The 12,877-nt window shown below is 47.1% G+C and overlaps 3 protein-coding genes across 5 annotated transcripts; 1 reads left to right on the top strand and 2 right to left on the bottom strand.

Moving 5' to 3' along the window:
* Positions 1–1,147: 1,147 nt before the first annotated feature.
* LOC109755146 (O-fucosyltransferase 30) lies at positions 1,148–3,773 on the bottom strand. 2 transcript variants are annotated; one of them, XR_002230858.4, is made up of 3 exons: positions 3,179–3,773; positions 1,555–2,798; positions 1,148–1,424 (listed from the first exon to the last, which is right to left on the bottom strand). XR_002230858.4 is itself a non-coding variant. In XM_020314031.4 (2 exons), the coding sequence occupies exons 1-2, from the start codon at positions 3,619–3,621 to the stop codon at positions 1,733–1,735; spliced, it is 1,509 nt and encodes a 502-aa protein (XP_020169620.1). In that variant the 5' UTR covers positions 3,622–3,773; the 3' UTR covers positions 1,148–1,732. The 2 variants fall into 2 exon arrangements, 1 of the variants encoding a protein (XP_020169620.1); XM_020314031.4 differs by having other exon boundaries at positions 1,148–2,798.
* A 91-nt stretch (positions 3,774–3,864) lies between these two features.
* On the top strand, positions 3,865–7,990 carry LOC109755145 (hexose carrier protein HEX6). 2 transcript variants are annotated; one of them, XM_020314029.4, is made up of 4 exons: positions 3,865–4,127; positions 4,532–4,851; positions 5,327–6,482; positions 6,569–6,796. In XM_020314029.4, the coding sequence occupies exons 1-3, from the start codon at positions 3,989–3,991 to the stop codon at positions 6,431–6,433; spliced, it is 1,566 nt and encodes a 521-aa protein (XP_020169618.1). In that variant the 5' UTR covers positions 3,865–3,988; the 3' UTR covers positions 6,434–6,482; positions 6,569–6,796. The 2 variants fall into 2 exon arrangements, with proteins under 2 accessions (XP_020169618.1, XP_020169617.1); XM_020314028.4 differs by having other exon boundaries at positions 5,327–7,990.
* Positions 7,192–10,438, bottom strand: LOC109755147 (transcription factor MYBS3). The gene is made up of 3 exons (XM_020314032.4): positions 9,943–10,438; positions 8,203–8,411; positions 7,192–7,934 (listed from the first exon to the last, which is right to left on the bottom strand). The coding sequence occupies exons 1-3, from the start codon at positions 10,208–10,210 to the stop codon at positions 7,467–7,469; spliced, it is 945 nt and encodes a 314-aa protein (XP_020169621.1). The 5' UTR covers positions 10,211–10,438; the 3' UTR covers positions 7,192–7,466.
* Between the last annotated feature and the right edge of the window lie 2,439 nt (positions 10,439–12,877).

The following is a 12,877-nucleotide window of genomic DNA, read 5'->3' as shown; positions in this document are numbered from 1 at the left end:
TCACTGGAATATCATTTTGTGATGTGCAAGACAAGGCAACACACATTGTAACACTTCGATTTTAGCACAACATTGAATTTTCCAGGTTTGTTGCATGTTGCATGGTGGTTTCTATCTTTGATGTTGCGCTCAGTTGTTGTATAACATTTATTCACAAAGCTTATTTAAATTAATAGCAGTACGCATGTCTTACATGTTGCACACGAGCCATTGTTTGTTCACTTTGTTGTGGTATTACTTTGGGGATTTTGCATCCTTGTTGTGGCGAGGGAGGTGATATGGGAGCAATTGGTGATATGGGACAGGGGAAGATCTTATATTAGGTTCAAGCAGACGGCGAGAGTACATCTAACCTAAGAAGTGCAAATTAGCCATTTGGGAGTGAGATGGGATCGACAATGTGGAATTAGCGTATGTGTAGGAGATAAGTGAATCAACGAACGGATGTTGTTTGAACAGACAGTTAGGCGGCCATCCGATCCTACCAACCTGACGCGTGGCCACCTATATAAGCATTCACATTTAATAAAGATGTAGCTTATGTATTAATATGATAGTTTTAAATAGTGCACTATCTCGGATTGTGAAGTTGTGTAGGACGGGCTACATGGAGCCCATTATTATTTTTTTAAACGAAAATGATGTTTTGAAGTCTCAAAAAATATAAAAATCATGTGAAAACATATACATATTTGCGTCGGATCTATAAAGTTTCATTAAAAATATTATGATTTACACACAAAAAAATCCCTGCCCAACAAATTGTCCCATTTAAAGTATGTATTTGTCTTTTTTGTCTACGCCACATATGAAAGTACATCGTTATGAAACTTTTCTCAAACGTGTTATATATGTATTTCTGTATGTACAATTTTTTTCCCAGTTTTTTTTTTTTTTGCCCTGTGGAAACCCGTATTTTTAAAACGGCCTCCATGTAGCCCTCACACTAAGCGCATCGTGTACAACTTAGCGTCTAGACATGCCATACTGTAGAATAACTGTACGGCAGAATGTTCCTACAGAGTTGAAAATCTTAGCCAAAAGAGAATCGAGATTAATTCATTTTCAAGAAAAGAAAAAAGAAGTGTTGCAATTTGATCAACAGTCAAAATATAAGTGTATAATTATGTGTGAGATGCAGCATCAAGGGGTAGAAGTTTCTATTGATAGAAATAACTCACTAGCAAATGATGATTTCTAGCTAAGCCAAGCTTCTGGGACTACTACAGCTTGTTTATCACTGTAAAGTTGTGCATTACAGTACAGTTAGATATACACAAATAGTTAGATTTTTACACTCATTTCCTTATTAAAAAAACTTGCTAAACAAGGACATGCATGGATGATGAATCTGTAACAAGAAGAGAGCCCATGAAATCTGTTTGATTCCAACAGTCGTCTACACAAGCTATCTCTGTCCTCGCCTGTCATGACAAAATTGGAGGATGAAACGCAACATAATTTAGGCATAGCTCGCAAACAATGAGCCGTGTCTATCTACGCAACTGAAACAAAGGAAAAGAGAGAGAGTGTGTGGTTTGAATTTTAATATACCGCAGTAGATGCTCAACATTGTAGAGTCGTAGAACCTGAGCATGAAACTGGTTTCTCAGTCTCTAGTGTGCAATGATTCAGCTCTCTGTAGTGCAACAGCCCCCACTGAATTAACTCGTTAAGTAGCACCGGTTAGTTTTGTCACTTTGTGGCAGCTTGCACAAATAATGTAGTTCTCCTACAATTTGCACACATTGTTCTTCCTCATTGTTTCTATACTTCCTGCTATGGTTGATCCAGCAGTCCCCACAAATCCGAGTGATGCACAGCTGCAAACAGATTCTTCGATGTATAATAAAATTTCCGGTAGTTGAACTGGATCACAATCCTTGTTCGTGTTGTCTCTGATCTTTGGAAGGAATCCAGACCTTATGCCATGTTCAGCAGCCATAAGCTTCTCGGCAGTCTGCAGAACATCATTTTCCTTCAGGGTGTACAGTTGATATTTCCCATCTTTTGCAATATCTGCGAGATAGGTTTTTGTCCAGTTTGCTCTGGGAAGATCAGTCATGAGGAAAATGTGAACCGAACCACTGTTCTTGTTTGTCTTCATTTCCACCTCAAGAGATTTCAGCTTCTCCTTAAGGGCAGAAAAGGTAGATTTCCAGTGATTCTTAAATTGGCCATCTAACAATCTTAGTTGTGCGCAAAGAAAAGGCTCCTTAATCTTGCTCTTAGCAAGCTCCGTCCCTGCAGCCATAATCTCTGGGGCAAAAGGAAGGAACTCGATTTTCTCAAGTAGATTCTGTAATCTATGATCCTTTGGTGATTCATGGATATCAAAATAAGACTCTGATCCCTTGTATGGTGCTGAAAAAAGTGTCCCGAAGGCCAACAAGGTAGCATCCTCAGCTTTATTACCAGGCCCTAAACTCTTGTATATATCTTTACGCCTCCTAACATATGATATCTTCTTCTTCCTTTTTAACTCTTCATCTGGTTGAAACGAATCCAGTGCTCCATCATTACTCTCCTGATATGTCCAGACTGTTGTTCTACAATCATCCTGAACAGGATACACACAACCACTACTTTCACTGCCTTCTAAACCACACAACAAAGATCGGCATCTATCGTAGTCACTTGGCAATGATCCACCGCCAGAAACAGCACAGCACAACCCAGAAAAGCAAGTTTTCCGCATATCTACACCGCACCATAATGAAACAAACACCCTGAAATCAATTGTCTTAACCAAAGGCTTCAGTGGGGACAGATCAACTATGTCACCCATCGAAACATACCTGAAACGTAAAAAGTGAACATGGAAACCTATTATGAACACTGCAAACTTGAAAAATTATATCACTATTGTGCTAATCAGTAAAGTGAGTACTCTGCCAGTGTACGTGTGTAACAACCACATTACATCTCTATATTCACATTCCTCTTGGCAGCAATCTCACCGCACTGGAGTCTCCATCAATTACGAAAAAGAATCAGTGTGATTCCAAATCATGAAAATTGCCTAGCATTCTCACATTTTGGTGCTTGCATTGTTAACATTGTAATGAAGCTCTAATATCTCGCAACATGATTGATTTTACTAAAGAACATCGTGATCTTCCAAACAATCAGTAAACCGAGCAGACGCAACGCAGAGAAGGTGTGGTGTGAGCCTTACCTCTGCTCCCGGAGGAGCTGCATGGCGTGGTCCCAGACGGCGGCTCGGAGGTCGGAGGGTTCGGCGACCCTGAACTTGGGGCAGCTCCCGAGGGCGACGGCGTGGTGGTCGAGCACGGGGGGCACGACGAGGGTGCGGTTGAGCAGCGCGGCCGCCACCGCAGCGTTCCGCAGCTCGCCCACCTGGTTGCTGAACCCGCTGTGCGGCGCGTACCACAGGAACCTCTCTCCCTCCAGCTCCGCCGAGCGCCCACACCTCAGGGTGCCGCCGCCACTGCCGGGGGCGGAGGCGGAGAAGGGGAGGAGGGAGCGGAGCAGGGAGGAGTAGGCGGAGGAGAGCAGGAGGGATGCCGGGAGGAGGAGGAAAAAGATGGCCACGAGTAGCGGCACGTGCGACCGTGCGCTCCGCCTGCGCCACCGACCGCGGTTCGCCGGCAGGTCCATCTCGCCGGCGGCCACCGGCAGATTGGATCTTACGGTTGCATCCGATACCAAGTGAGTAACCGAGCTACCTCCTGGCCCATCTAATTAGTTGGGCTCAAGTGGGCCTGCTCATATCATTTCCACCCGCAATTAAAAACAAAATCCCAGAATCCAATCCACAGGGCCACCGACGAGTGGGACCCCAGAGGTAGTCAAAGGTGTCAGTCAACCTCGCCGGCGACGTGCGGCCGTTTTTCCGCCGGAGTGGGCGCAACGTCAGCAATCCATCCGCCGATAAATTTCTATATCCTCTTTCTCTCCCTCCCTCTGTCCCGCGACACGACACTCTGCCCTTGGACTAGGAGTGGGAGAGCAAGGGCAGGGAGTGATGGCGATAGGGGCGTTCGTGGACGCGCCGGCCGCCGGCTCCGGCGGGTACAGCGGCCGGGTGACGCCGTTCGTGGTGCTGACCTGCATCGTCGCCGGCAGCGGCGGCATCCTCTTCGGCTACGACCTCGGCATCTCCGGTATGCCTATCTTCTTCCTTTCTTTCTAGAGTAGATTGTTAACCTTCTTGGGCTCAACGGAAAGGAATATGAGAACTCAAAGTTAGACGTTGGACTTGGAAGGAATTAAAATCGCATTCATGGCTTACTTGTGGAGATGGAGATTTTCTCTTCCATTATTGGGACACAAAAGCTGATGAGTGTTCAGGGTGCTTTCCTCTGTTCCATTTTTCTTCAGGTCAAAATGATCTAGGGCTAGGCCTTTTAGAGGGATTATAGAAGACTAAGAAAAGGAAAAAAAAAGCATGCGTTTAATCCATCATTGGGCAATGGATTCGGTCGACATTACGCGATGAACTTAGTTCTGCGTATGCATTCTTCCAAATTCCCTGAAACTGAATGCATGCGGTTCTGAATTTTTGTAGGTGGTGTCACCTCCATGGACTCATTTCTGAAGACGTTCTTCCCGGAGGTGTACCGCCACAAGCAGGACAGCAACGTCAGCAACTACTGCCAATTCGACAGCGAGCTCCTCACCGTCTTCACCTCCTCCCTCTACATCGCCGGCCTCATTGCGACGCTGTTTGCGTCGTTTGTCACGAGGAGGTTTGGCCGCCGCGCATCGATGCTGATCGGGGGAACCGTCTTCATCGCCGGCTCGGCGTTCGGGGGAGCAGCCGTGAACGTGCCCATGCTGCTCCTCAACCGGATCCTGCTGGGAATAGGCCTGGGGTTCACTAACCAGGTAACTCTCTCTCCAGTAATTCAAGCCAATGATCTTTAAGTCAGCGTGTACATGTGGTTCAGGAGATTAAGAAAATCTGTAGCACAGCGAAGTTTCGTCAGACATGTATAAATTTCTTTTGGATAATATAGAGAGATCATCCTTCCGAACCCTGCATCAGTTCACAAATCTTGTGTGGATGTGTGGAGCTGGAGAAACAGTGACACAAGTTCTGTGTACAGACATAAGATTCCTGTAGATGTAATTTGTCCCAACCTCCAAGTTGATGACAATGGATAGCTACATGTTTACAATGACAATTTACATGTCTGTCTCCCAAATCCCAAAGAATCATTGCATTGACTACCCGGTAAGTTGTGTTATCTTGTAGCAAGTGCATGTGATGTTTGTGGATAATATTTTTCTTTCTCTAAAAATACATTGTGAAGTACACTAAATACCTTACTGTGGTTACTGTTACTTATTTTTCTTCCAGTCGATCCCATTGTACCTGTCAGAAATGGCGCCACCGCAGTACCGCGGTGCGATCAACAATGGATTCGAGCTCAGCATCAGCATCGGCATTCTCATTGCAAACATCCTCAACTACTGTGTGGTGAAACTCGCAGCAGGGTGGGGCTGGAGGATATCCCTGTCCATGGCCGCAGTCCCTGCTACATTCCTGACCATCGGTGCAATCTTCCTCCCCGAGACGCCAAGCTTCATAATCCAGCGGGACGGCGACACCGACAAGGCGAGAGCCCTGCTCCAGAAGTTGCGTGGAACCACCTCGGTGCAGAATGAGCTGGATGACTTGGTCTCTGCCAGCAACCTCTCGAGGGCAGCCAGATATCCATTCAGGAAGATATTCAAGAGGAAGTACAGGCCACAGCTTGCCATGGTGCTCTTGATCCCTTTCTTCAACCAGCTCACCGGGATCAATGTGATGAACTTCTATGCCCCGGTGATGTTCCGGACAATCGGCCTCAAGGAGAGTGCCTCCCTCCTGTCGTCGGTGGTCACGCGTCTCTGCGCGACATTTGCTAACATCATAGCGATGTTGGTGGTCGACAGGTTCGGGCGCAGGAAGCTCTTCCTCGTAGGAGGGATCCAGATGATCTTGTCGCAGCTCGCTGTCGGCGCCATCCTAGCTGCAGAGTTCAAGGACAATGGGTTGATGGATAAGGACTATGCTTTCCTTGTGTTGATCACCATGTGCGTGTTTGTGGCGGGCTTTGCATGGTCATGGGGACCTCTCACGTTCCTCGTCCCTACTGAGATCTGCCCACTGGAGATCAGATCAGCAGGGCAGAGCATTGTGGTCGCCGTGGTCTTCTTGATGACGTTTGTGATCGGCCAGACATTTCTGGCCGTCCTCTGCCGCATCAAGTCGGGGACGTTCTTCCTCTTTGCCGCGTGGATATGCGTGATGACGCTAGTGGTCTATCTGTTCCTGCCAGAAACAAAGAAGCTTCCGATGGAGCAGATGGAGCAGGTCTGGAGGAGGCATTGGTTCTGGAAGAAGATTGTTGGGGAGGAAGGTGATAAGGAAGAGGAAGAAAAGGAGAGGCAAGAAAAGAAAATCGACTCGCCAAGCTCCTAGCGACTTCTGAACTTGAATGTATTTCCATCAGACTGCAAGGACAAACATGGTACAGGATTTTAATTAGCAGATAAGTTTGTAAGTATGATTGCATCTAATTGTGTCACCTGACAGACCTGTGGTTGCTGTTGCCAGTTCCTACATATGGCCATTTCAAACGGTGAGATTACTGATATGAAGTAACTGGAATTTCAGAGAAAAAAGATAGTACAAGTGAACCGTCTCTCAGAGTCAGAGGAGCTGGATTGTCTGATTATGCATCATGACTTTTGCTAAAGATGTAAAAGTGACAGGTCCTTGGATGGCCAAACGGTGCACTCGTGCACAACCCAATAGCTTGGAAATATGTCGATATATCTGAAAGGGACTGGCCACTAGCCACTACTGTCTGTCACCAACCACACTTGCAACACTTGGTGCATAATGGAGGTGAGTGCAAATGCAGAATCAGGATTGAAAGGTACAGTCCCAGGGAATATCCCAGATATAGCATCTGTCCCGAAGGAGAATCCAATAATCCGTTTGTTCTTGCCACAAATACATTAAACCATATAGACACATGCCAACCAAATAAGAATAAAATCATGCAGCAGTCATTGGTAAAATATTTAGCATGGCTTCTTTCAACTATAAGATCTTGAATGAGTGACTGGATAGCCAGCTCCAAATTTCCAGTATCCGGACAAAATCTGGAGACAGTGCTTCATCATTCAGTAATGACCATTGTATAGAACAGAATGAGCAGAGCTCACTTCAAAGGTCCAATAACTGACTGATATTTCTTTTTCTTATATAAGAGTTTGCAGTACAACCCTGGAGATCAGCACTAACATTAATGATTCTGTCAACATGCACTGGGCATATCATGTGCCATACAAACAACAGATGCATCCATACATAACATAACTTACAACACAGGGTACATTGGACAGACTACAGACCACAGTTAATCTTAAAAAGAAAAGAAAAGGAAAAGAGGCAAAGCTTATTTTTGCCAGGGCTCATCTAAGTGCAGTTTGTGTGCTGAGGGGGCTCAGGCCTGAGCCCTCGTTGGGAGATTTGCCTGGAAAGCCGATTGTCTATTTTGACCTCCTACCATTTTTAAGGAAAGAGAGGTAGATACCGTATCTTGCTTGGGATCCCCTATGCTTAGCTTCGACATGCCCACCAGTTCATCAACATTGATTGGACTCTTTGAATGAACCGGAACAGGCTTAACAATCTCATGTGTTCCTTGTCCAAGATCATCTCCATCATTCTGATTTTGCCAGAAAGGAACTGAGAATTGCAAGAATGGTGAGAAATATGCTGGAACTAGCACCGGATAGCTCGACTGCAAATTCTCAGGCATGATAGCAGAAGCGGAAGAACTCTCTGCAATGACAGAAGTATCTGACTCCATAGATTCTACCTCCTCCTCCTCCATGGGTGGAGGTAATGGTGGGTGATTTAATATCTGGGCCTCAGGTTCTTGATTACCAGGTAGGGGTGGCAGGTCTGACTGTAAAATACACAAGATACCGTTCAGTTCTGAGTTATATACATAGTGCAAACTAATATCTTCCTAATGAAATGCGAGATGAGAAGTGCATGACTGTCCATGCAACACTACACAATTTGTTCAAAAAGATAGATTTCTAGCATGAGGAACTAAGGTAGTGATATTGTAACTACCACCACAGAAACGAGTAATCCCCTTGCGGTACTACTAATCAGGTCAAGTTATGCCACACAGGTGTAATAATCATTCATAAGATGTAGCAACCTACCTCATCAGGCACCAAATCAAAGAGGCTAGACCTTCTCTTCCTTCTGCTCATATTGGCTTGGCGTATAAAATATTTCTGAGCATGGCTTGCTACTTGAGTAGGTGTTCTTGAGACCACAAAATTACGAGAGATTCCTCGCCAATCACCCTTTCCAAGCTTTTGCAGTCCAAGCAAAAATCTCCGATGTTCTTCTTCAGTCCAAGGAACCCCTGCCAAAAAGCCATCTTAATCAGGAGCATGGCACATAAAACGTTGCACACAGCCATGCAGTAAGGGCTTATCATCTCAAGCTATACAGAAACTGATAAAACAGACGACTTACAAACAGAAGCACAAGAAAAAACAGTACACTATTATTGTGTATTTGTGTTAAATGGAACATTTTAAGGAGTGTATTATCACCACATTAAAATTACACAAAAAAACACCTCTGGGGGAACATGAAACTAGAAGCAGCTAGTGAACATAACTGGTAAATTCATCACCGCATCAGTAGAGTACTGACAAACGTAAAATGTCCTTAAATGAAACAATGAAGCCAGACAAAAAAAGAGGGTGCAACAAATGTCAAGTTTTTCCTATCCCTGGACAAGCTATATAGAACGTCAAGAAGACAACACTACAAAATTACAATCCAATTTTCTAGCTCGGATAGATAACAACAAACAGGCAAAGGGCAACTAAATCTACATTCTGTCGTTACCCTCTATTGGTTATAATCCCAAATTGGAGAGCGCCATAAATAAAAATATGTTTTGCTTTGAAGAATTTCCAGCTGTAGCTTGACTTGAAAATTAAAACCCCAACCTTGATAACCAAGATTAAATACACAAAGACACTAATCACTGGTCATCACCAACTCAGGGATTGTGAGAAGAAACTAGCAGTAATAAAAATCAATGAAGACGGTCAAGCTTTGGCATGTGTACATCAAATATTCACTGGTATTAACTAATTAATCTTAATTAACATCTTTCCTTGCAGAATGTAGCTGTGCAGGTAATTAAAAATGCTTTATATAAATATCGATTGCATCATAATGCAGTACCACATTTATGCCAAAGGTGAGACTTTACGTTACGTGTTAGTTCGTCAGCTCAGCGTCTTACGTGGCTCTATACACGCTTCTGGAAGCACAGAGCAAAGCCAAATTTATGATGAATCATCCAATGAAAAGAAAGCGCTAGGCGTTAATTGTGCGGTTTGCCACGGCCTAGCGTTTATCTCACCTAGGTGCACTTAAGCGCACACGTAGCATGATTAAGCACTATGCGTTATATTGTCGCCTAGCGCCTTCGCGCGCTTTTTTCCACTGGAATCACTTATGATCGCCGCTCTTGACAATCCATAGTCCCTGCTAAACGAATCCATACCTGAGCTTCTGAAAACATCTGTCATAAGTCATGATCCAATCAAACGACATCCACAGTGTATACATCATCCTTGCACCGATTTAATGCAGGGGGTTGATTATTAGCTCAAGAATCAAGTTATCCAAGTCTACAGTGCTGGAAAATACCATTGCAGCTTCTCCCAACTGGATTTTTGAAAGCTAACAGTACCATCTCAATCAAAAATTGGACAGGGCAGCACACGCAAAAAGAATTATACACGGGCATGAAAAAACAATTGGAGCTGAGAGGATCTAATCTACTAAGTGAGGTTTTGCGTCGGCTGAGGAACTGAGCCACAAAGTAGACGTCTTTAGAGGAGGGAGGGAGAGAGAGATTAGCAGGCCACCTTTCTTGCGCTCGCGGTTGGCGGATGATGATCCCTGCACGAAGTCGTCGGAGGCGTAGCCCTCTGCGGCGGCGTCGTGGCCGACGTCAGCGGGGGATGCGCCGCCGCCGCCGCTGGTGGATCCCCCGAGCAGGGAGAGGTTCCCCATGCTGGCGCTCTTGCGGATGGATCCATCGGTGAGGCGCACCCCGAAGATCTTGACCCCGCGGTTGGGGCACGTCCGCGAGTTGTGGCCGTTGTGGCTGCAGTGCGAGCACCGCCTGGTCATCCCCGGAGCCGCCAGCGCACCCGCCGGTGTAGGAACCAGGCAACCGCGCACGCCGGAAGGGGAGGGGAGAGGAGAGGTGGGCTGGGAGGAGAAGCGAAGTGTGGTGGTGATGAGAGCAGAGGAGACGGGAGGAGAGAGGAGAGGAGAGGAGGGGATTGACTGTGGAGTGGTGATTGGTTTCGGTGGTCGGGGCTGGGGAAGGGAAGGGAGGGAGCTCCGCGCGTGTGGCCGTCCACGTGGCGGATATTCCCGCAAGGATATTACGTGGGTGGGTGGGCAAGAGCGGCGAGCGAGAGGCTTGTGGGTCACACCTTTTTCTTTCTTTGGACACGGTTTCTTGCGGTCGCCTCCTTTCGTTTTCGCCGTTGGATCGTCGGATCTCCCATTCCTGTTCGTCGAAAACGCGAGCAGCTAGCTAATTAATGCTTCTCGTCAAGGTTTACAACCAGGCATCTCCAACGTCCTCGGTATGACGCAGCTGTCCGGACTCCGTAAGCCATTCAACGATGACCCATCGATCCGTGAAGCAGTTTGAACCATAATTTTTTTCGCAAAGTCGAAACAAATTGGGGACTTTATCGGAGTCCGGACACGAACGGCGTAGGACTTCAGCACCCCCGACTCATCAGAAACTGAGTGGCGGAGCCCGCGATTTTGTAGCTGCCTGCACTATTTTCGCGGTAAAATCCCTCACTCACTTCTTTCATCTCGCCACTCTCCACCAAATTCTCGCCCTTTTCCCCCACTCTCTTCTTCCCTCCCGCCGCTGACCCATGGATCCGGAGGAGAACCTGACGGGGACGGAGATGGTGGAGGATCCAAGCATCACGCTCGCCCGGAAGATCAACTCGGTGACACAGCAAAATCGCCGCGTCAAAGCCAAGGCCGCAAAGGAGGAAAAACTCAAGAAGCAGAAGGTCGGTGGAGAGTGTGCTGGTCACAGACGAGGCGGTGGGCATGCAGGCCACGGGCAAGGTGGAGGTCGGGGCGGCCCGGGCCGCGGGACCTCACCAATCATGCAGATGCCGCCATGGCTGAAACATTACAAGGCCATGTACTTCTACGCCGCCAAGCAGCTGGGGAGGCAGTCCCCGGCATCCCGCGCCGTGCCATTCATAGTCGAGGTCAGCGCGACATGCTGCTTTTCTCGGAGTGTTCATCTCCGCCGATTATCCGGACGTGGACAACAAGCGTGGAGCATATGGGTGCCCGCACGCTGTTCGCTAGTATGCCTAAAGCGGGATAGCTGGCATACGACAGCACAGACAGGGGGATGTACGAGATCATGCACGAGGGAGGCGGAAGGAGGTGCCTATGAGAATGGGCTGGTGGATGACTCCGAACCGACCCAGTCTGGCACCTAGAAACAACCGAGCACGCAACATTACACCCAGTTCGGCACCTAAACCCAGCCGGGCACGCATCAGGACTACAACCAGCTAAGTGCGGACACACAGCAGCAGGATTGGGCCACCGGACAACGGCATGAGGAGGAGGAGGGCGAGGACAATGATCTGGATGATTTCTGTGGCGATTCAAAGAAGATCGACATAGGAGAAAGCTTCAACATGCGGAAGAACGAGTTGTTGTGCGATGCATGGTTGGCTACTAGCCTCGATTCAATCCATGACACGGAGCAAAAGGACATAACATTTTGGGCCAACATTCATACTTGGTTCCATGAACACAAACATTCCGCGGCCTACTGTGACGCTATCATCCACAACTGTGAATCGAACTCCCTCAACCATCTATGGCACACCATCCAACAGGCCGTGTCGAAGTATTGTGGCCACTTGAGGCAACTCATCGCACGGTGGCCTAGTGGTGCGCAAATCATCGAGCAAGTAGGTTGTTAATATGTACAACACTTGCCAGATATGCATTGTTGTGTAGATTATTTGTAGCTGGATATGCATAGTTTTGTAGCCGGATATGTATGCATTAGTGTGTAGATCATTCATGTCCGGATATGCATAGTTTTATAGATCATTCGTAGCTGGACATGCATAGTTTTGTAGATCATTCTGTAGTCTTCTTGTGCGTATTGTTGGTTGAAGTTGAAAGGACAACCCAAGTGGAACATATACATTGCCAAGACCGTCGCCCAAGGCACCGAGGAAGAAACCGGTGACCCTACCGACCGAACAAATGAACCGTCCAAGAAGGTTAGAAGAGGGTCCCGGAAAATAAATGGGAGGAGGAGAAGGCGAAGTGAGAAGCGGCGACCAAGATGACAGAGAGGTTCAAAGACATCTTGACAAAGAAGGTCGAGGCATATGTCAAGTGCTCCGACATCAAGAAGGAAAAAAAGACGGAGAGGCTAGACTCGTTGATGTAGGTAACCGAGAAGAAGTTCAAGCTCGAACAGAAGAGGGTCATGATCAAAGAGAAGAAGGCCAAGCTCGAGGAGAAAAAGGTGGAGATCGCAGCCGCTTCAGAGGATGCGAAGATGATCAACTTGAAGGTGGCGGAATTGGATGACGTTGCAAGAGCGTGCATGCCGTCCGTTTCAAGATTTTGCAGCGGTAGAAGGATGATCTGGAGAGGGCGAAGTATGAGGAGATCGAGGCGGCGGGGAAGGAGGCGATTGCCTAAGCGGAGGCAAAGGCAGAGGCGGCCTACACAGCGGTGATGGCAGATTGAACATCGGAGGCTCGGATGCAC

The sequence above is a fragment of the Aegilops tauschii genome, chromosome 1 (assembly GCF_002575655.3).
Source record: "Aegilops tauschii subsp. strangulata cultivar AL8/78 chromosome 1, Aet v6.0, whole genome shotgun sequence".
Taxonomy (NCBI): Eukaryota; Viridiplantae; Streptophyta; class Magnoliopsida; order Poales; family Poaceae; genus Aegilops; species Aegilops tauschii.
The sequence above is the reverse complement of the archived record's forward strand: the minus strand, read 5'-3'. Positions and strand labels throughout refer to the sequence as shown.

Bases quoted from the DNA above. Each gene is read 5' to 3' on its own strand.
- LOC109755146 (XM_020314031.4), bottom strand. From the start codon at position 3,621: ATGGACCTGCCGGCGAACCGCGGTCGGTGGCGCAGGCGGAGCGCACGG. The intron at 2,799-3,178 runs GTAAGGCTCACA...TTTACGTTTCAG, and splicing joins CAGCTCCTCCGGGAGCAGAG to GTATGTTTCGATGGGTGACA.
- LOC109755145 (XM_020314028.4), top strand. From the start codon at position 3,989: ATGGCGATAGGGGCGTTCGTGGACGCGCCGGCCGCCGGCTCCGGCGGG. The intron at 4,128-4,531 runs GTATGCCTATCT...GAATTTTTGTAG, and splicing joins CTACGACCTCGGCATCTCCG to GTGGTGTCACCTCCATGGAC. The intron at 4,852-5,326 runs GTAACTCTCTCT...TTTTTCTTCCAG, and splicing joins GCCTGGGGTTCACTAACCAG to TCGATCCCATTGTACCTGTC.
- LOC109755147 (XM_020314032.4), bottom strand. From the start codon at position 10,210: ATGACCAGGCGGTGCTCGCACTGCAGCCACAACGGCCACAACTCGCGG. The intron at 8,412-9,942 runs GTGGCCTGCTAA...GCTTTTTGGCAG, and splicing joins CAACCGCGAGCGCAAGAAAG to GGGTTCCTTGGACTGAAGAA. The intron at 7,935-8,202 runs GTAGGTTGCTAC...TGTATTTTACAG, and splicing joins TTGATTTGGTGCCTGATGAG to TCAGACCTGCCACCCCTACC.